General features: G+C 39.2%; 1 protein-coding gene across 1 annotated transcript in view; it reads right to left on the minus strand.

The window, feature by feature from the left end:
* Window positions 1-4361: 4361 nt before the first annotated feature.
* The window catches only part of SLC30A4 (solute carrier family 30 member 4), an 18251-nt gene continuing 882 nt past the window's right edge, over window positions 4362-21730 (minus strand). The window contains exons 2-8 of the mRNA XM_009276605.1: window positions 21373-21726; window positions 16251-16397; window positions 10742-10895; window positions 10264-10477; window positions 9856-9961; window positions 7422-7556; window positions 4362-6724 (exon numbers count right to left, since the gene is read on the minus strand). Coding sequence (XP_009274880.1) covers window positions 6570-6724; window positions 7422-7556; window positions 9856-9961; window positions 10264-10477; window positions 10742-10895; window positions 16251-16397; window positions 21373-21726 — 1265 coding nt within the window. The 3' untranslated portion in view covers window positions 4362-6569. The remainder of the gene's footprint in view (window positions 6725-7421; window positions 7557-9855; window positions 9962-10263; window positions 10478-10741; window positions 10896-16250; window positions 16398-21372; window positions 21727-21730) is intronic.

The following is a 21730-nucleotide window of genomic DNA, read 5'->3' on the forward strand; positions in this document are numbered from 1 at the left end:
CAGGCTGCCCAGGGAAGTGGTTGAGTCCCCATCCCTGGAGGTATTTAAAAGACAAGTAGATGAGGCACTTAGGGACATGGTTTAGTGGACATGGTGGTGTTGGGTTGACGGTTGGACTCGATGATCTTAGAGGTCTTTTCCAACCTCAATGATTCTATGATTCTATGATTCTATGATATTTACCTGTACATGCCTTTAAGAAGTATCTTAAGTCCTTCCTGGTAATTGTTTAGCAAATCTGTGCTAGGTTTGTGCTTTTCCTTATTGCATCCATGATAAAGTTAAATCCCCTGTGTTATCCTGAGGGAAAATTAAGACTTTTTTTTTTTTACTTACTAATGAGACATTTTAAAAATTTGCGACAAAATGTATTCCTTTGACATACAGAAGTCTCAATAGTTATACTCAGTACACAACTCTATTAAAGCTGGGACTAGTGCACCATCTTCTGGTAAACTCGGGAAAGGCCTTGAAGGTTGACAGTTCAGAGGGGAAAGTATTTCTCCGTACAGTTTTGTGTCAGACTTGTTCTTACAGTGGGCTTGGAAAAAGGAACACACGAAATCTATAAAAAAAAAAACTAATCGTATGCTAGGTTCAAATATGTAGCATCATCTTAACTATGAAAATGTTTGTTTATGGTGTTTTTCTCAAAAATTCTGTTTGAATTTAAAAGGCCAGTTACTAGAATTAAATAGCTATTTTTATATGTTTACATCTCATCAATTTATTTAGGGATTTATTAGATAATTTCTGTGTTTGTGTTTTGGGAAAAAGAAATAGGAAGACTGCAGGGACTTGGGTGCTCTTAATGCACCTGAGACAAAAGTAAATTTTTTGTCTGCTTGCCATCTGGTTGCTTTTATGTATTCATCAGCTGAATCAAAAATCCCTGTATATATCAGCACTGAGATTAATGTGAAACACACTCTGGACAGACAGCATTGACTGGTTTCATGTACCCTCATGTACTGGCTGGTCACAATCCTGGAGAAACAACTTATCTTTTCACCAGGTATAATAGCAAGGAAATGATAAAGCAGTCGCCATATGGATAAAATTATGCTTGTGTTTATGAAATGGCTTATTTTTTCTACAGAAATTGATGCCATAAAAGGTATAAATGCTTCATAACTGTAATAAAAGCAATTAAGTTATTTTGTCTTGTAGGTTTAGCACTGGCGGTTTTCAAACTGTGTGATACTGAGAAGAAAAAGCAGAACACAATGGAGAAAAGGAAAATAGAGATAAAAGCAAAAAATACTGATTTGAATATCATTATTAAATTTTACAGCTGTAAACATAGGAGGCAGGTACGCATGCATTCTAAGAGCAGATTGTTGTGGTAGCTGGATAGCAGTAAATGGAAAGGATCGGTATTTATTCTAGCAGCTTCCAAAGTTGTGTCAGGTATTTCACAGAATGGAAGAGCATGTATGGTCCTTTGCAGAGCATTCAGCCGTGGAAAATGGAATGAGAAGAGGAGAACAGAAGGGGATTTGCCAGCTCCAGAGCACAGAGAGTGTCGGTTAGTGCCCAGCATGATTTGGTACAAAGAGGGGGAGGATGGGATGAGGCTGGAAAGGGGATTAAGGGTGGGGAAGGTGGAGGACATTTGTTTTATCTTTTTTTAAGGTAAAAGAGAATCTAGAGGCTTTCAGATTAGGTCTTCCTTGTGAGTTAGCAACTTGGTGGTTAGAAGATTTTTTTTTCATCTAGAGATCAAAGAGGAAACGGACTTTGGGCAAGCATGTATTTGAATAGAACAGGCCTTACAAGTCGTTTGGGCGTGTTCCACACACAATGCTGCATGAGAAGCTCCTAGCGACCATGTAAGCAGCAGGTGCACAGGGTGCAAGCTGGACATTATTAGTGAAGCTGTGGAGAGGGTAGAAAGAGAATCTAGAGGCTTTCAGATTAGGTCTTCCTTGTGAGTTAGCAACTTGGTGGTTAGAAGATTTTTTTTCATCTAGAGATCAAAGAGGAAACGGACTTTGGGCAAGCATGTATTTGAATAGAACAGGCCTTACAAGTCGTTTGGGCGTGTTCCACACACAATGCTGCATGAGAAGCTCCTAGCGACCATGTAAGCAGCAGGTGCACAGGGTGCAAGCTGGACATTATTAGTGAAGCTGTGGAGAGGGTAGAGTATTGCAAGAAAACAAAGAGAGAAACAGAGAGCGGTGGCATAATGCAAAGTGCTGATGAAACATGATGTTTGGGCTAGGTGTGCTAACTCCTGGAACAACTGAATGTGCTTGGGGCAACCAACAAGAAAAAACATCTTGGCAATGCCATTGTGGATGGATAGAGGGAAATGAGCTGGGTGTTTACAGTGGATTTCCCCTCCCCTTGAGATCTCAAGGGAACTTCTTCTCTGACAGTGGACTAGCTTATTGGAGTCTAGGAAGCTACTGCAGTACATATTGTTTAATTACCCAACAGCCTATCTTCATTTACGATATTCTTCTAGTATCTGTAGAGAGAAATAATACTCAACAGCCCTGCTCTATGCAGCATCAGTGCAGCGTCCTTATGAGATTCTGCCGAAATACCTGAACAAAAAGACTTACTACTGATTAGTTGGTGGGTGTCTTTTGGGTTTTTTGGTTTTACATCAGAAAGCTACTTCTAAATGCCAGCCTGCTGCTTTTCTTAGTCATTCTGCCAGTTGGGAGTGATTCTGCAAGAAATCATAGAATCATTAAGGTTGGAAAAGACCTCTAAGATCGAGTCCAACCGTCAACCCAACACCAGCATGCCCACTAAACCATGTCCCTAAGCAGCGCCTCATCTACACGTCTTTTAAATACCTCCAGGGATGGTGACTCAACCACTTCCCTGGGCAGCCTATTCTAATGTTTAACCACTCAATAGCAGATATGTACAGTAGTAAAATAATTGAAGACCAGATTCAGGTATAATATTTTAAATGGTAATTCTGCTGGTGTAGAAAGAAATGCTGCTGGTATTGAAAAGACTAAATGTCAACACAATTTAAGAAAACAAAACAAAAAAACTCACAAAATTAAGCAAGGAAAACATTCAGAAATAAAATAGGCTTCTGTTAATTTTCTCCTTAGGATAAGAACGTTTCAGAACAGAAGAGTGGGATGTGATGGTTTGCAGTCTGCTCGATATAAAAACACTTTATTGACTCATATGAGTAGGTTGTCATCAAAGCTGTATCCATGCTTCAGAAAAGGATGGCTGACAATCACAGATTAGGAAAGGAAAAATCTTTTTCCAGAGTAGACTGTTAGAGGTGGCAGAATTTTCACAGGATTTTAGCTGTTCAGTCAGCAAGAGTATTGCACCACGGCTCTGGAAAGGGGGGTCACTAGTTGTGGAAACTTGCTCAAATCTTATGAGTCTCTTGGTGAGAGAGAAATCCTGTTAAGTAAATGCATTTTAATTTCAACAGAGGATTTTGTAGAAGGAAAAGAGTAGTGTAAGAGTGTGTAAATGAAATAATCTGGATATGCTGGAGAGCTGCTTGGAAAGACATGAGACCTGATTCTTATTTATACTAAGGCCACTTTCCTCTAAGCTGGTACTGAAAATGACCTTGCAATGTCTATAAAAATAACTTGTCGTCTTTTATAGGCACTTGTGCTTCCCGAGTACTGTTACCGTGTATTAGGTCATAAATTCCTGGTAGTTTATTTGCAAATCAGTGTTATTTTCTGAGTATTTCTCTATCCTTATAAGTAAGTGTACTAATTATTTCTACTTGGTTGTTTTTATAGTTCTGTTGTTCTCATTTATTCCATCACTAGGAGTATTATAAGTGATAATATGCATATTCCTTTTGATGTTGATTAATAGCAGATTCAGAAGAATACTGGATTTTTATGTTAAACATAGCAGTGCCAGACAACCTGTGCCCTGAATATAAAGAGTAAGAAAAGGATTAGAGGTAGACCGCAGAGATATAAATTTCCATGTGAGTTTAGTTAGACCTCAAAACAGGGCATGTACACTTCAGAGTCTCCCTGAGATAAATGCATTCATTCTGTTATTTTTGGTTCTCATTTCATCTTCTGTTGCTTTTTCTCTGAACTCCTTCCAGTCTATAGGCCTTGATAACAAGGGCCCCTCGAGGGTGAATGTAGGGTTTCAAGAATGTTTTGCCAGTTGTTTTGTGGCTGCTCCTTCACCATGCTTTGTCAGCTTATGTTTTCTAAAGTGCAATTATTGCACAGGAAATAACAAGACTGGAATTCTTCTGACTAAAGAGGGAGACATCATTCTATATATAGCATCTCCAAACTGAGTTAAGCTTGAGTGTTCAGACACTTCAAAAAACAGCTGCTGTAAGAATCCAAGATGATGACAAGAGACAGCAATACAAATAAATATAAGACAACAATGTGAAGTTTAATAATTGATTTAATAAAACCCACAATAAAACAACACATTTCTGCTTTTTTCTTCAATTAAACAAATGCGTAAATTATTACAATAAAAAACTCCAAATACAATACGTCTACTGTACTTCAACTTCTAATTACAGCAACTGTAAACCCCGATTTAATTAAAACCTATTTGAGTATTAGTGTGTGCAAAATACCTGTTGTTTGTTTGTGTTATTTTTTTTTCCAGTAAGTTTGTAAGGATGGGATGCACATTTTTCATGAACTGTGATATGGCTTAATTAATGATAGTGTTTGTATTGAAGCATTAACTTCCCAAGTACAGTGCCACTTTGCCTCTGAGCTGTATGTGCTCCCATGCTATACTCAAGTGTTCCCATTTCTTGCCAGAACAGCTACAAACATAATCCAGTGTTAGGTGCACTTTGCCCAAATTAATACTGTGCTGTCAGTTTTCACCTCTAAAAATTCATCGTGTGACCCCTACCTCAAAAAAAGGGGAGAAAAGAAGCCAAGATTGTTACCACCAATTGCAGGTATAAATCAGCCTGATGAATATGTGAAACCCTAGCAAGTTTCAAAACAGACAATAGCTTAAGTATTCACAGCTGAATATCACAATATCCATTATTGGGTAAAAATTTTCCTTTCTGATCCACATACAGAACTACTTTTGATGTCAGTGGAAGTTCTGCATAAAGATCAAAGTACAGAATAAGAAAAAAATATTTGAAGCCAAGCTCTTACTGTCTTCTGAACTTTGCAGGTCATATTCCTGTTGCTCTTAGCTTCTTCAATGCAAATGACTTCAGAAGCAGGTGTAAATCTGAGCTTGGAGGTGTATGATAGCTTAGGGTCAGGTTTTATTATCCTGTGTACATTCAAAGTACAGTGATTCTACCATGAGGCTAAGCAATTCAGTTTTGTGGACTTTGAGGATGAATAAATAGTCTTTTCAAAATTGCCTCATCCCTCTGTAAATAAGAAACGGCCTTTCTATCTCTGTAGGTTGTTATGATTTTGTTGTCCAACACCATTAGGTTACTGAGCTTGCTTGGATTTTGCTTTATTCATAAAGCTAAGTAGCGAGGGACTGCTATTGCAGTGGCATTCCTGTCAGAATACTGCCATACTGTGCTCAAAGCAAAGATGAAAAGGTCAGAGATCTGTGACTGAGGGAATACTACATATCTAAAACTTCTGCTCCCCACTTTCCTGTTAGAAGATACATGTTTTGCCTGTCTGTAGATTGTGTTTGAGAGTATCTCCATGTCAAGCATAGTGTCTATCATTTGATTTTTCTTTTAAAACAAAACAATCATGGAAAAATGATCAATTACAGGACATTAATTATAATTAGAATGCATGCTAATGAGCTGGCCTTTTAATGTGAATCAAATGTTGGTTTAGACATTCAAGATTATTAATAATAAATTCATCTTACAAGTCAAAACTTTGTAAAATAAATAAGCTGTTTCTAATGTATAAACCCTATTCTAAAATACATTAAAGATAACCGATCACTTAAAACACTTTGGGTCCAGTAGTGTTGGGTCTCTAGTTAAACATCAGAAGTCTGGGCAAGGATCTTCCTGTCTGGATCTCTGAATGCCCAGATTAAAGCTAACTTTCTGGTCTGGGTACAGTAAATTCTGTATTTTGCAGTGTCTCCAAAGAGACAGTTTCCAAAACAATTCAACTAGCACTGTACACATTATAGTTTAAGATACTGTATGAAAATTACTATTGCAAAAATACTGTGTAATGAATTCAGGGATCCTGACACGTTATGGAACCCTGGCATGATCAGCATTAGAGACTTTAACTGAAATACTGAATACTTGATGCTCCATTTGGAGTGCAGGTACTTTGTGGTACATAGTTATTAAAGGACGATATTGGACTGTAATTTGTGAGGTATCTGCAGAGCCACATTGCAGGTTGTAAACAATAATCTGAAAACAGCTTTGTCTCAAAATCATAATAAATTGAATAAACCAGTACAAGGGAGAGAGTGAAATACGTGTTCTGTTGGGCAACCACTGCACTTGTTGCAGCACCAGTTCTCCCTGCTGCATGGTACAAATCCACATATTAATGGTTTCTATTTCATCATTTTCGTTTTGCATTTATTGCTCTCAGTCTTTGACTACAAGATAAAGAATAAGGCAGCAGTTCCCAAAACATACGAAATTAGGCACTGGAACTCTGACAACTTGCACAGGTTTTGCTTATCTCCTGTTTGTAACTCTGAAGCTGGACAGAGCACTTGTACATTCCAAATGTGTTCAGCAGCAGTTGTCGGGCCTTGAACTGAACTTCCTCCCATTTAGATGAACTACCAGGAACTGGAAAATCAAGAAAATAATTAATAGAATTCACTCCTCAAGAAACCTGGACAATCCAGCTGTTCTCAGATTTTTCACAGTGTTACCAACTAGAATAATCTTTGTTCACACTCATTTATTAATTTAATTTTGTTCTGTGGTCACTATGTACTCTCTAGATATTATTTTACACCTTTAGGTCTATGTCCTCTAATTAGAATCACATCTTGATAAAACTGTCTGTATTAGACACCACTCCCCAAAAAACCTGAGCTTTCTTACCAAGAATTAATATTATATATTTATATTATTTGTTAACATGGTACTGTTAGATGTCTAAATCAGCACGTTTTGGCAAAACATATTTATTTTTCGTATGTCAGACTGTTCCACATTAGAACTTCACCCTGCCTTTCCCTGGACGAAATAAGGGAATTTCTGAGGAGAAATCCTTCCCCGTCCCTGCCTCCCCCCGCAAAGACTCTGTAGTGGATGTTTCTGTATGAATATATTTTCTTTGCACAATTTTCATTTACACTGTGTCTTTCTGGGCCAATGGGTTCTGTACCTCGCTGTACAAAACCATAGTTAGTAGATTTTTTTCCCCAGAATGATATTTCCTGGTTCAATTTAAATAACAATATGAAGAGAAAATGTTTTGGGGTTTTTTTTTTCTACACTTAGATTTAATTTAGACTTATGCTATACAGCAGCTTACCTAGTTGCAAGTGGACTATGGCAGTTGTTTTTCCTGCAGTGAGAGACCAAACATTTAAATCTTCTATAGAATAAACATCTTCAATTTTCATCAAGTCTTCCTTAATGCGATCCACGTTTAAATGCCTTGGAACTCCTGTGATACCAAACATGAGATAAAATTAATTCGGTCTTCTGCAAACTCTCAGTGGCCTTTAAAATGTCATGACAGATCTTAGTGTCAAAAGAGTTTTGTAATTTGTGCTGTTGGAAGTGATTAGTAACTTCCAAGTTATCAATAGAGAAGAATATGCAAATTGGCATATTAAGTCCAGTATGGATACAGATGTTGTACAGGAATTGCAGTGTTGTCTCAAATGTAATTTGTCCTGTCCAGAATCCACTCTCTGGCAATAGTCAGCGTTAGATCCTTTGGAGCGATGTACTTGTGTAGACAACTTTACTGCAGCTTCTAACCCCTAGTAACTGCCTAGATCAGACTCTAAGGTCAGAATCTAAAAAAAAAAAATGCTAGGGCCTGCCTCCTGCTGTCTCCTGAAACTTCTCTCTTCAGGTAACTGGTATCATTTTCAAATGCTCATAGTAATCCCTCTGCAGTGGTTAACACATGACTTTTTTGTCTTATAGCATGGCTTCTTTGCAAATCAATGACTGCACTGACCAAGTCCTTCTGGACGTAGTATTTTCAGCAGCTACAGCACCTCTATAGTTTCCCTACTCAACCCTTCACCTGTACGAAGGGCAGAATCAAAATTTTAGATGATCAACATGGGCTCAAAAACTAGTACAAAAATACTGAATAACTCTGTTTCTGAATAGTTTTGTTTCTATCATAGCTTTTTACTGCTTATTTTCCAGTTTTAGGGAGTTTTATATATACTGTGAGAGGAATTCAGCCACCTTCTTCTCAAATTTCTTCAGAAGTTTTGGATGACTCCTCTCTGAACTGGATGCCTTACTTTTTTTTAAATTATGTTAGTTCCAGTACCATCTCTTTTCAAAGGTCCGTGTCTAGGATTCTCTCATATTAAACAAAATTTTCCTTCTAGTGAAGACTAACAGAAAATTATTTAGCTGATAAATAACTAGCTAACTGCCTGGTATTATTTCTACAGCTTTCTTTTTCCCAGGAAACATGAACTTAAATTTTGATATCTCGCATCATGCTATTGATAGACTTCCACGTTGCCTTATAAATCTATATTAAAAGCTAGAATCTCATTGCTTGTATTAGATAATCATTTACATTTTTAATTTAGCATTCCTAGTATAATGATGAAACTTAAGTTAAAATGAATAGTGAAAGCTGATACAACTCCAAGGACCCTGATGTTGTAGCAGTAGTCTCCAATATAAATGCAGGTCCATTCTCTGGAGATCCTGAATCCGAGTTGGAAAAATTCCCTAGCATACATAAAGCCAACCTATCATCACTTTTAATAACATCATTAATGTGGAGATTTTTATGACAACTGAGATACCTATGCAAACAGCTACAGCTCAAACATCTGGAATCTAATACACCATTAGTTTGTCTTATCTGTTTTCTTCAGCTAAATCTTAGCTATTGCCCTGGAGCTAACTGAGGTTTCTTAAGCAAATTTTACCATTTTTGCCTTCTCGGTGAACTTCCATTTTGTTGCATTTTTTTTTTCCCCTCCTAAATGACAACAAAATCACTTGACATTGAAGATTTTGAGGTCTTTGATTTAACCTCGTAACATAGTAAAAGTGAAGTCAATAATAGCTCACATGAGACAGCTAGGAAGGTGCAGCTAAAACCTAGGATTTTTCTCCCATCCCTAATATATTCACTTTCATATGGTAAAAGTACTAGATCAAGCAGCAATAGTTGGCATGTTAGTTATAATAATGCAAAGAATGTTGCTGGCACCTTTCCCTCTAAGTCACCACATGAGATAAGATTCTTCAGCTTTTTCTTTCCAGTTTTTTTCTTCTTCCTTTTTACACCACTCTTTACTTGTAGCTTCCCCTATGGTAACAGTAGAAGCACACAAGCAATACCACAGCACGCGTGGAAAAGGGGAAGACAGGACAGGCGTGAACCACCTGTCCAGGCATTTGGCCTAAGCTTGCTTCCTCCTTTTAAATGCACTCACATTCACTTTAACTTTACAATAATTAAAGTGAAAGTGTAGAACTGAGCCTGGGCAAATGTACACTTAGTTAAGCTGATAGCCACTGCAGACACACAAGAAAGTTCCGTACATGTCACGGCAGAGGTCAAAGACACCTGAAGACTGCTGCAACTTAGATGAGCCATCAAGAACCAACAGACTAAAGCAGCAGCAGCATAAACAGGTCTCCAGTCACGGTCCACTTCGTTAGATCGAATGTGATCGTGATGTGAAGAAAGTGCCAATGCTCACTGGTATTTGACATGTAAAGTACTGCAGACTGTGCACAGATCTTACCTTCCAGAATAATAACTCCTGTGTCACACAGAATTCGAACTGTTGTCAAAACCACCAGTATGGAGAATACATATGTACATATAGGATCAGCAATCTTGTATTCTGGCTGCAAGGGAAGTTCCAAAGTGTTAAAGGATGTATGAAAATAAGCTCACTTATAAAAATGTGACTCAGAAAATGCAGTTGCTTGTAGCTTCAACTTTCATGAATATTTCTTTTTGTTTGAATAGTTACAAAATACACACTAGAGATAGTCTTTGCTTATTTTGCATGAATGTATGAAGCTTATAATAGAATATCACAAAGTATTTTTTTAATAACTTACAAAAACAAATCCCTTTTTAATTTAATCACCGGAGTTGAAATTAAAAAAACTCCACCCTGCCTCAAAGACTAGCCATTCCTTACCTTAAAGCGTATGATGTATGCAGCTACGAGCACGCCAATACTTTGTACCAGGTCCCCAAGGGCATGTACAAACGCTGCTCTCACGGCAAGGCTGCTGTGCCCGTGGCTACTGCTGTGGGCTGTGTTAGGAGAGTTCGACTGAGGTACGTGAGAGTGAGGGTGGGAATGGGAGTGGGAGTGAAGGTGGCCAGATTGATTCAGCAAAAAACCCATTCTGAAAGTGAAAGAAGAAAAACACTCCAAGAAACAGGCTTTAGGGTTTGGTGGGTGGGGTTTTTTTGTTGCTTTTTTTTCTTTTTCTTCCTTTTAAACCAAAGAATTGAAAAAGTAATACTCAGTATCATTTCTTGTCTTATTTATGAAAATGAAGAGGTCCACCAAGATTACATCCCATGAGAAAGTTACAGGCCATGAATGAACTAGCAGCTTATTCAGAAATACATTTATGAGTGTTAACGGAGAGAAAGGGAGATCTTACATTAAGTTAACTGCAACACCAACGGCTGCTGTAATCAGCATGATATCGCCATTTATTTCATAGTCCATATGGATAGTTCTTTGAACAGCTTCATACAAGAGGAATGCCATAAGGATATAGACCAGCAATACACTAATGATGGCTGACAATACTTCTGCAAACAGAAAGGAAACAACATTACAAAAGTCAGTCTCAGATCTGTTTCTATTTCCAAATTAGAACGTGGACAGAGCTTTAATTATTTTAACTATTTTATGCATATTATAACCCTAATGCACAACTAACAAGTTGTGTAGTAAATAAAACTCGTAAAATAAGATTAACAAATGGAGTTTGTTCTAGTCAACTCCTTCACGCTTCCTTGTCAGTATATCCCTCAAATTATGTTTTCTCTGAAAATTTCTGCATGGGCGATGACTGTGACTTCTTCAGACAACCCAGAACTTTTGCCCAAGAAGCCGCAGGCAAAGGCCCTGTCCAGAGGAGGGGAAGATAGGTGATCTCAAACATCACCAGCCCACCTACAAATAAGAGAGAGCTTGATTTCAAGTGTCCACAGTATTAAGCTGGGTTTAGAAATGACTTTTATATATCCTTTTGTATTTAGGATGAAGAAAAAATTATAAAAAGATTAAGAAACTGAACGGTACAAACTTGTCAGATGTATTACTCCTAAGCTGCTTGACATATGTGTACATACACGTTATTTATTGCAGATTTCAGCTATGAAGGATTGCTTAATGTAAGTTTCTGTATTGCTGTAATACGCTGTTTTAACATTATCTAATGTTTACCAAATACTCATATTTCACAAGAGTGTTATGACCAACACTTTGGTGTAGGAATTTTATCTGATCAGTAGGGACTTTCAAAAGGGCACATACATCTAAATAAAGAGAAAATTAGAAAGTTAATAAAAACTCCTAATATTTCATTGTCCTGCACCTTCCACTGCCATTTAAATCTGTGGAAAGTGGTTACAGCTCTCTGCAAGGTTCCTGCTGTTCTGATGTGAGGTAAACAGGCCTGAATATTTTATGGATCTGGACCTTAGTGCTGCCTGCCTCGGTACCCAAGTCATTAAATTGGGCTGATAAGAGCGTACATAAACCTGAGAAGAATGAGTCCACACTACAGTTTTAAGGTCCTACTATAAGGAATATAGGTATTTCCAAATGGGTCACTAGATTATTTTTAACATAAACATACTTTTACCCTCTAGCTTCATATTCTGAAAATGATTGCCCTGTTGCAGCTGAAACTTTAAAAAAAAAAAAAGAAAAAAGAAAAGGCGGCAGCAAGATACCTGACAGAGAAAACACTGGCCCAGTTAAGACAGTCTTAGTTACAAGCAAGTTAATACAGGGCTTTACAAAAAGCACTGGGAAAACCTTAATGCTAGCTCCATTGTATTGCATGTAAATCCGCAGCCATGCCTGAGTAATCTGTAATCATTATGCATAATGCTCATTACTGTCACTTGCCAGATGGATCACTGGGATCTTAGCCTTCCTGTGTGAATTCAAAGATCAGAGCTGGAATTAATTTACTTGGAACTGCAATGGTTGTTCTTCCCCCTTGTTCCACACGTTGCCCTGATTTATTCCCCAGTAAAGGCAAAATTCCGCTCTTGGCTGTACCATAGCTCTAAGAATATTGATTCACCTCACTTCTCCCTCTTGCTTTGAATCTGTCAGTGTGTAGTACAACTTTGGTTACTGCAGAAGGTGTCATTTCTAACACAGTACTGCCTTAATTTTATTTATTCAATATTACAGTAAAAAACATGCAGCTATATAAGCATTTTAATATCACCAAAATCACTTGATCCATACACCGAATTTTTAACATCATTATGGGAGAAGAAACTCACACCAACGCATTCAGCTGTTCGGTAGTGTGTCAATGCCTGGACGACTACCAGCATTACCAGGCAGTAACAAGGCTCTGAAAGGCAACTGTCACAATCTCAGATGATTTCAGAGCAACATGAAAATCCTGGAAATATCCATGCAAGTGGTAGTGTTCTTCAAAAAGCAGGCAGATTATTCAGGCCAACAGCCTTAAAAAAAAATAATACATTGCTTAGAAGGTTTTCCAGAATGCTTTTTAAAAAATTTGTGAAGCCATAGCACATTAGCATTTACCAGAGAAGTAACATATTGTGGTTTTACAATCTAAAACTATGTTTTCTGCAACGGAAACCAGTGTTTTCCTTGCAGTTTCTTTCACAGTCATCATCATGTCAGCACTGTAGAATTGTGCTGAGATCTTTCACTTCTTGTGAAATGAACTATACACTGTCTCAGTGGACTGACTGATTCTGTCATTACTAACATTGTCTCTGCAGCAATGGAAAAATCCCAGGTTTCATATCTATGCCTAAATCTGCTCAGTGCCTTGCTGAGAAGGAGGTATCTCCACTTGGTGGTGAAACAGAACTATTTTTGGCTTCAAGAATATAATCCTTTTTAGACATGTCTGCAATTTCCATTATTTTGTCTTCACTTTTCTAACCCATTCCTGAACCTGTCAGCTTCCTTTTCACCACTGAAAATGGAATAAAACTGAAGATGGAGCATACATATTATGTATTCAAAGAGAACTCAGATAAATGAAAACTAGTGCTAATTTCCTTCTGGAATTTGACTAGACAACTAATAGGTCTGTTGTCTTTACAATGCAATGTTTATGGGAACGAGATTGAAAATTCATCGTTCTGCAAACAAAAGTGATAACGAGTACTAGAAACATTGTTCGTTAGAATGTTTTCATGCTTACTGTATGTACAGATTATCTTAAAACTTAATGCAAAGCAGGTCAGTGATGAGATAGTGCTTGCACATATTCCCAGCTTTAAACAAATGCTCCACATTTTTTCTGTGACAGATGCTCAGTCTGTACCCTATTTTTAACATTCTGTCATGTTTTAACATCTCTCATGAAATTCAAGCTATTGTTGAGCTCATACTATTTGCTGACAAGCTTCTTACATACAGGTTATTTGGAAAAATGTGTTACAGTGAGGATATGCCCTGGAAGCAGCTTTGTTCCATTGCCAGCATTCACTGATGTGTGAAACTGGGTCCTCTGGCCACGGCGTTCAGATTGGGTCCCTAAAATCAGGCAAATAAATTTCACAAATGTGACTTTAAAAAACTGTGTATAGTAATTTTGAACCATCCCACCTCCTGTACTTGCACAGCCTAGATCAAGGTTTGGAGGTCTCTTGCAGGGCCTTTACCCACTTCCCCTTCCTCATTGCAGCCACAGAAGCTCTCCCCCCCGACCCCCAGGCTCTAGTCGTCCTCCTCCTACAGAGAGAGCTGCACTGCTGCTACTCAGACAGAATGGCTGAGGTAGAAAGGAACCCCTGGAAACTGTGTAGCCCTGCCCAAAGTAAGGTCAGCTACAGCAGGTTGCTCAGGGCTGTGTCCAGTTGGGTTTTGAGTATTTCCAACTGTGGAGACTCCACTACCTGTTCTAGTGTTTGACCACCTACTGGCACGGGGCAGCAGAAAAGGAGGAGTAATTGTTGCAGAACTGAGAAGCTGTTCCCTGTAGCAGGAAGATGGTGCCCAGGGAGAAGATGGTGGGCGATACGGTCTAACTCTATGGGGCAGATCTGGCCCGTGGGCCACCATTGGATCAGGCTGGCCAGTGTTTTTCTTGGCAGTAAAACGGGGAGAAAAAAAAGGTACAGAAAGCGTGGTGGCAGGAATCCTCAGGGATTTGTGTTTGCAAAGTGCTGTGGAGCCCTCAGATTAATTAATTGAAAAGTCAGTGAAAATTTACAGAACTAAGATTTTAATGGTTAAATAAGTTTCTTTTATTTTTCTTAAGATTAACTCCTATTTTAAGCTAGGCCATGGCAAGTTCAATGTATGTACTATTTGGTTTTAGAAAAGTTACAAAGACACATAAATTACTCAAGTTATTTTTAAATAGGGTTAAAGTATGTATAAATGCTAGCAAACATCCTTCTGGAGAGTATGAGCAAATGCCAGGGGCATACCTGCAAGGTCAGGTTTCAGTATTAGGGGAGCTCCTATCGCAAAATGAAAACTTCTTGAAAGAAAAGTTTGTAATGGGAAATGCTGGCATTGTTAATGCTTTCTTGCTAAAGCCCCAAAGATCTTTGCTGGTGTACAGAGTTATGCATTCATGCATTAGTGACTGATGACAAATGACTAGGAGTGATGGAGTTGTTGAATTCTACTGCTGTTCTAGCAGCCAAAGTAAGAATTGCAAATGATGACTACACAAGACTTTGAAATTCCTTGAAAAATATAGGCTATAGAATGTATAGAGCAGGGGCAGCAAACTGTGACACTAGAAATGATCTATTCCATGAAAAATAAAGGTTGAAGCTTTTGGTAAAATGTCTACAAGACCTGCAGCTGTACATGATGAATTATTATATCCAGTTAGCAACCACATGAAAACACCCTTTATCATCATTACATTTCCAAACATGAAGTAATGAATCCTGAAAATACCCTTCCAAGGTTTAGTACAACATTCTGTTTATACTTCTTTTTACAGACACCTAAAATGGGCAGAGGTTAAGTAATTTACTGAATTGCAAACCACGGGACATTTTGACCTCTGCTTTGTGTGGTTTGGGGAGCGCAAGAATACTACTGATTTATGTGGCTTCTGGCAGGGCAGAGCTCTCTGATAATACGCTCTACAGAACTTTTTAGTTCTGCATTAAGATGTCATTTTTCACATTGAATAGGACTTTTTTCTCGTATCATAATTCTACTGAAGTCAATGGGACTTTGTAAATCCTGGGCACTGGCAATAATCTGTTGTGAACAAGACTGACATGTACAGCTCCTGCACCAACAAGCTCCTCAGAGTGTCACACAAGCACTAACAGTGGTACAGCAGCGAGTGACCAAAGAATGTGTCCCTCCCTTGCTCAACAGCCTCCGTTCCAAAGCACAAAGGTGCACAGGGGCCTCACCTAATGCAACAGCCCAGTAACTATGGATGGGCTGTGAAACACAGCTGCATATCCACCCTTGTTCTTGCTGGGGACAGCTTCTCTCCTCTGAACCCTTTTTAAACTTCTTAGGCCATGGTTCATTTGTAGGAAGTCATATTTACAATGTCATCATGTATCCAATTCCCCAACCTTCCCCTTTAAGATGGAAGATGAATCAAGCATTCAGAATTCAACTCTGAATCTGCTAAGTCCTAGTTCCACAGAGATGGAGAGACTCATCCTGCTCCCAGTGAGTGAAACTCTGCCATCAAACGTCACTTTTGGCTGAGGTTTAAAATTTAAAATTTTATTATCTATTCCCTTGTGGCAATACAACCTACGTAGTGGATCCACAATGGCCAATGAAAGGACATTAGAGTCAGGGTGTTAAACATAAAGCAACTTTCAGGTTTGTTGCTACTTTCTTTCTAGTTACCTATTCTTCTAGAATTAGGTGATCTTTACAGTTGTTGCTTAAAATACTCTGTTAATAGCAAAAGCTGATTATCTACATACCTAAGCGATGAAATCCAAAAGTGAACCTCTTTGTGGGAGATTTTGCAGACAGCCAGAGAGCAAGCAGGGTCAAAATAATACCACTAAGGTCAGTTAACATATGAAGTGCATCTGTCATAATTGCTAGACTGTTAGCAACATATCCACCTGAAAACAAAGTTGGAAAAGTCAGGACATATGACATTAATGATTCTAGATAATATCCTCTTGGCACAGCTTACAGTTACTTATTTTCAGAACAGTGCATTAAGTGCATGAGAACCCTTCTTATACTCACTAAACAGGGGGGTTTTGCCATTACAGTCAAAACGTCATGCTATAATTTAAAGCTACCACAGTTAAAAGTGCAGTGAAGTGTGCTTTCCATTAAAAGTAACATAGAAAGGATTCACTCCTGTTATTCTCACAGAGACTACTTGCATCATAACGTTTGCAAGATCAGGCCCAAAACAGTTTTGTCTCTTTTCTCTATGTATTATTGCAGATGTGTTTAATCAGCTGATCCTTTCATTAAACTACATCTGTTAAATATTTTGACATTACAGAACAGGGACAGAAATCCAGTGACTCAATGGCAAAGAAATTTACCCTGCCCCCTTTTTATTTTTATTACATTATCTTTTAACCTTCATTATTCCCTGTCCTGGCAGGGGTGTATAAGTTCTGCCAATATATATTGCAGACAATGACTTTCACTTGCACAGCATTTTTCTTTGTTATTTATTACCATAATTTTTTCTCGTAATTATGAGCTGCATTGAGACAAATAACCTCAGATCAAAGGTTAATATCTTTGTTCCAACTCAATTGCTAATGCTACTATTGGATAGGTGAGAGATTTAAACAATGCACCTCTCTCTTAAGCATCCCTTATCCAAAGGGGAATCAAGGACAGGCTGCGTTGTGTCTTCCATATGCACGAAGGTAAGCCCATTTTCTCAGAAAAGATCACATCTTTCATGTCAGCTCAGCTATAATTTAGTTTCTCTTCTTACCTTGAGACTGTCATTCAGCCTGTAAATTCTACTGAGCAAAGCATGCAGCTGGTATGCCATTTGGCAGGCTTGAGGCTCCAACTAACATTTCGAGTTAAAGGTATCTTCGTGTACATAATTGTATATCTTCGTATACAATTAAAACTGTCTTAGAGAAGAGGCTGACCATGAGGAAATAGCAAAGGGCAATTCACAACTGGCTGATTGCTTTCAAGACTAGTCATAAAATGGGGGGGTGGGTGGCTGTGGGTGTTTGCATGTACACACCTGCAGACAGAGCTACGCTCTCCTCCCCAGCCAAACACAAGCAGCATGGCTGATACTGCAGCATTGCTTGTACTGTGGGTAACTACCAAATACACCACGTTTCAACCAGTTCCTTTCCTCCATCCCCCCTTCTTCAGTTGTTCCTAAGTTTCTAAGTCAAATTCTTCTGAGGCTGAAATTTTCCGAAGGTCATCACCGCTCAAAAATAATGAGTTTTTAAGATTTAGCAATTCAGCAGCTTTTTGAGTAAAATGAGTTATGCCTTTCCTTTCGGAATTGTGTTCTCACATAATTTAAAAGAATATGACTTAGAAATGTGCAACTCAGCCTCTTTTATAGTCAACACAGAAGAAACAATAATTTATATCTAAGGACATTCAATTCAGTAGTTCACACGTGTGATCATTTGAAGTATGTATGTTAATTCACATGTATTAATTTTGAGAATCACTTCAGTCCAAGATGAGTCAATTCTATTTCAGCTAGTCTCTCACTTTTAAAGGTTTTAAAAATAAAATTATAAAGAAGGAATTCCGGTGTTGAAGCTAATCATAATGCAGCATGTGGATTAAGAAAACATAATTGAGACTTATGAAATTCTGAAATCAAAGGTTCTTTTGTTTCCAAATATATCGGTTCATTGCTTGGTTAAAGGTACTGCCTAAGGGCTGTTTAAACACGATTGGCAACTTGGAGAAAAAAAAAAAAAGACCTCTATAACCTTTACAGATAGACAGCTTGATGGCTCACCAGTTTTCAGTGACCCGCGAAGGACAGCAGTCCTCCTCGTGGACGATCAATTAGAAATCTCTAAACATAGCTGAAAACATCAAAGCCCTGTCAGAAAAGCTAATGAGGACTTGCAGTATGTTTTTCATTTCTTGATGCAAAATGGTTCCCACAAAGTCTAAGTTGTTATCCGACTTTTACAATGACTGTTCATCAAATTAAACAACAAACACTGAGCTGGGCTGGGGTAATGAGCTTGGCTATACTTTGGAAAAAATATGCCAATTAAGATTTCCCAAAAAAGCTACTGAAACAGGGTTTCCTTCATCTTGACATCGGTAAAAGACAGCAGAAAGATTTTTACTGAAATTTACTGAACAAATTAATTGTCTGATAGGGTGTTCTGCCTTTTCCTCAGAAACTCAAATCTGTCAAAGATCTTAGAAAGAAGTCAGTTAAATGTCCTATATGATCAAAGTTTCCCAAATACCTGAGCTACAGATCAATTCAAAAAGTTCCAAAATTTGAAACCAACCAGACAGAACACAATACAGGGCTGGAGTGAAATAACTTAAACAGGTAGGGCACTGACCCAGGACTTGAGGGCTCCACCTTTAATTACTCGTTCTGCCGCTGATTACTTGCCCTATGACAAGTCATTCAGGTCAAGATCCACAAAAGTACAGAGATACCCAAGTCCTCTATTTACTCTCTGTGGAAGTTGGATGCCTGAATATTTTATGGGTGGGTCTGGCCCTCAGTGCTGTCTGCCTCGGTGCCCAAATAACGAAATGGGGCTGGTAATAGCATACATAGACCTGAGGAAGATGAGTCCGCACTACAGTACCAACACTTTGTACAGACAAATCAGCCACCCTGAGCTCGGCTTGCAGAAGTCCTGGCTATGAGGGAGAAGCAACAGATGATGTGACAGTGATGAGAGAGTATTTTTACTCAACACCTATTATTTCTAGAGCTCTCCCTGCAGTAGCTATGGAGAGGTCTACAATAGCGTGAATCGGATCCGAAGCCCCCAACAGATACACTCTTAGTGACTTCAGCACCAAGCTGCCAACAGTTCAGACATATTATTCAGTAAGGGGCCCTTCAGATCAACTAAATTCAGCATGTATCGGAACTCTGATATGAATACAATCAAATAAAATCACTCTCATGTTAAAGGATGTCTACGTCTGAGATATAACACTATGTTGCTTATCAAATTTACCTGAGTTCCTGCTGAACCAAAACCTCAGCCAGAGAAAAAAACGGAGCCAGGGGACAAATGGAGGCATTCAGCCAGATCCCTGCAACAGGTTTGATGCGCAGTGCCTTATCCGTGATGAGCTGATGTATTGTGGCAGTGCTGTTAATGACTAACCACACACTGAGAGGTGTTGAAGGACAAACCCACTTTTTTCCACTAACCCACGTTCCTGAAATAAGGCCCCAAATAAAACTGGTGCAGATATAGTCAGTATTCTGGGCTCTCTCTGAAAAACGGACCATTTCTCCTAGGGATTTTTTTCTACGTATGTGGGACAAACTGTATTATTTATACTCAGCAATTATTTTGCTCCCTGTCCGTCTTGTAGGAGTTTCTGTCTTAAAGATACAATTCACAACTGTCCTAGGACGAGCGATCCAAGAGCGCGAGCTCACTTCACGCAAGCAAACATCACATCTTCAGTCATTACTGACCAAATTTGCGTAGGTGAGGAGGAGGATGTAGGTCCCGTGTTACTATACCTGAGGCATCTCTGTTCTTTACTTCCAGAAAGTTTTTGTAACTTGATTTTTTTTTCCCCTGGTGAATTATGGCCAATAATTCATCTGATTAGCTCTGATTTAGACTTGTATGTTAAAATGAAAGCAATTTAAAAGCAATTAATTGTTGGAGTTGCCGGAGAGACCTGGCTCAACATACGCATCGATGGACTGGCACTGTGTAACGCTCCCCACCACTTCGAATCAGGGGAAAGTGGATGAGAGGGTTTAAGCATTCTTCAGGAGGCTGACTAGCACCAAGCAGACACTTGCCCTGAATGGCGTGGACGTATCCCAAAGACAGATGGCAACAGGACGCCGATATTAAATTGGTAACTGAACAGAGATTAAAAGATAAGTACTCTGCTTTGCAAAATTGATTAGATAATGGCGACGGCCATTTAACAGCTCACCTATGCATCCAAGGGACTTTCAAATTTAATTTTATTTCAAGCCTATGCCACTGTAGCCTATTAAATAAAGCGTTGTCATTCCGCAGAGACAGCTGTGTAATGCACAGGTTCTCTTCAAGCTGAACAGCAAACGATAGCATGCCTTTATGAGGGAGCAATAAAAGCTGAACTTGAGCACCAGATTCATTCTTCTGACCAACAACAATCGGATGCTTTTATAGGAACAAATTTCCAGGTAAAAACCCACCATACTTCTGCCAAGTACTAACAAACAAAAAACGCAACGAGTTTAATCAAACTACTTGGTATTCTCATGTGTTGTAATGGGAAGTGTTAAAATACCTATTATTTTAATTGACTTTGCTCGTAAGATTTACGTCTGGATGGAGCGTATGCTAGTCCAGAGCACAGTCGGACATCAGGAAGCTGTCAAGAGAGTGGCTTCTTCGCTGGTTTGTTATTGATGGCTCAGGATTTGTCTTTTCAGTTGTAAGCAACAGAGTGTATCGTGCTTAGAAACTGTATTTCCCTCTTCTCTTGTTGCAAACACAGCAAGTTTTTATGGCAGTAATTAAAAAATACCGAGGATGGAATTATTCATCCTATTATGTTTATGACTGCAATAAAATGCAATTTCTCCCTTGCTAAAAACACCTTACAAACTTACAAACCAGGAGAAATAAAAAGCCATCAGACATACAAAAAAATGTGTATTTTATGCCACTGGGGGGGACTGATGAGATTCAGGTAAGGGAAGCTGCAAATTCCTCTTTCTTTTCTTGCATGGAAAACACAGGTGGACTTTGCTCCTTCTCACTCTCTGAACTTGCAGCTGATCTCTCTAAATGACAGACGGTTTCTCCTAGTAAATACTTAAAAACGAGGCCGGAGCAGCTAACGGGCTGTGAGGCACCCGGGCCGGCGAGACGGCAAAGCAAGCCCCCGACTCACCTATGAGCTCCCCCGTCATGAAGAGGAGGTAGAGGAGGGCAGCCAGCGTCAGCCGCTTCTTCACCTTCCTCTGCTTGGAGCGCTCCCGCCGGCTGCTGCAGCTGCTGCAGAGGTCCGGCCGGCCGGCCCGGGCGCTGCGCAGGGCGATGTCCCGGTCCAGCAGGGAGTCGTCGTCGGAGGGCAGGCCCAGGGGCGCCCCGTTCACCGGCGCCTCCGGGGCCGTCTCCGAGGCCTCGTCCGACACCACCACTCGCAGCTTGTTAAACCGGGGGAAGTCCTCGTCCCCCACCTCGTCCGAGAAGTCAAAGGCACTGGAGTCGTTCAGGAACAAGGGGTCCTCGCTCCTCCGCAGCAGGGA

Source organism: Aptenodytes forsteri, unplaced genomic scaffold (genome assembly GCF_000699145.1).
Source record: "Aptenodytes forsteri isolate BGI_AS27 unplaced genomic scaffold, ASM69914v1 Scaffold1, whole genome shotgun sequence".
NCBI lineage: Eukaryota > Metazoa > Chordata > Aves > Sphenisciformes > Spheniscidae > Aptenodytes > Aptenodytes forsteri.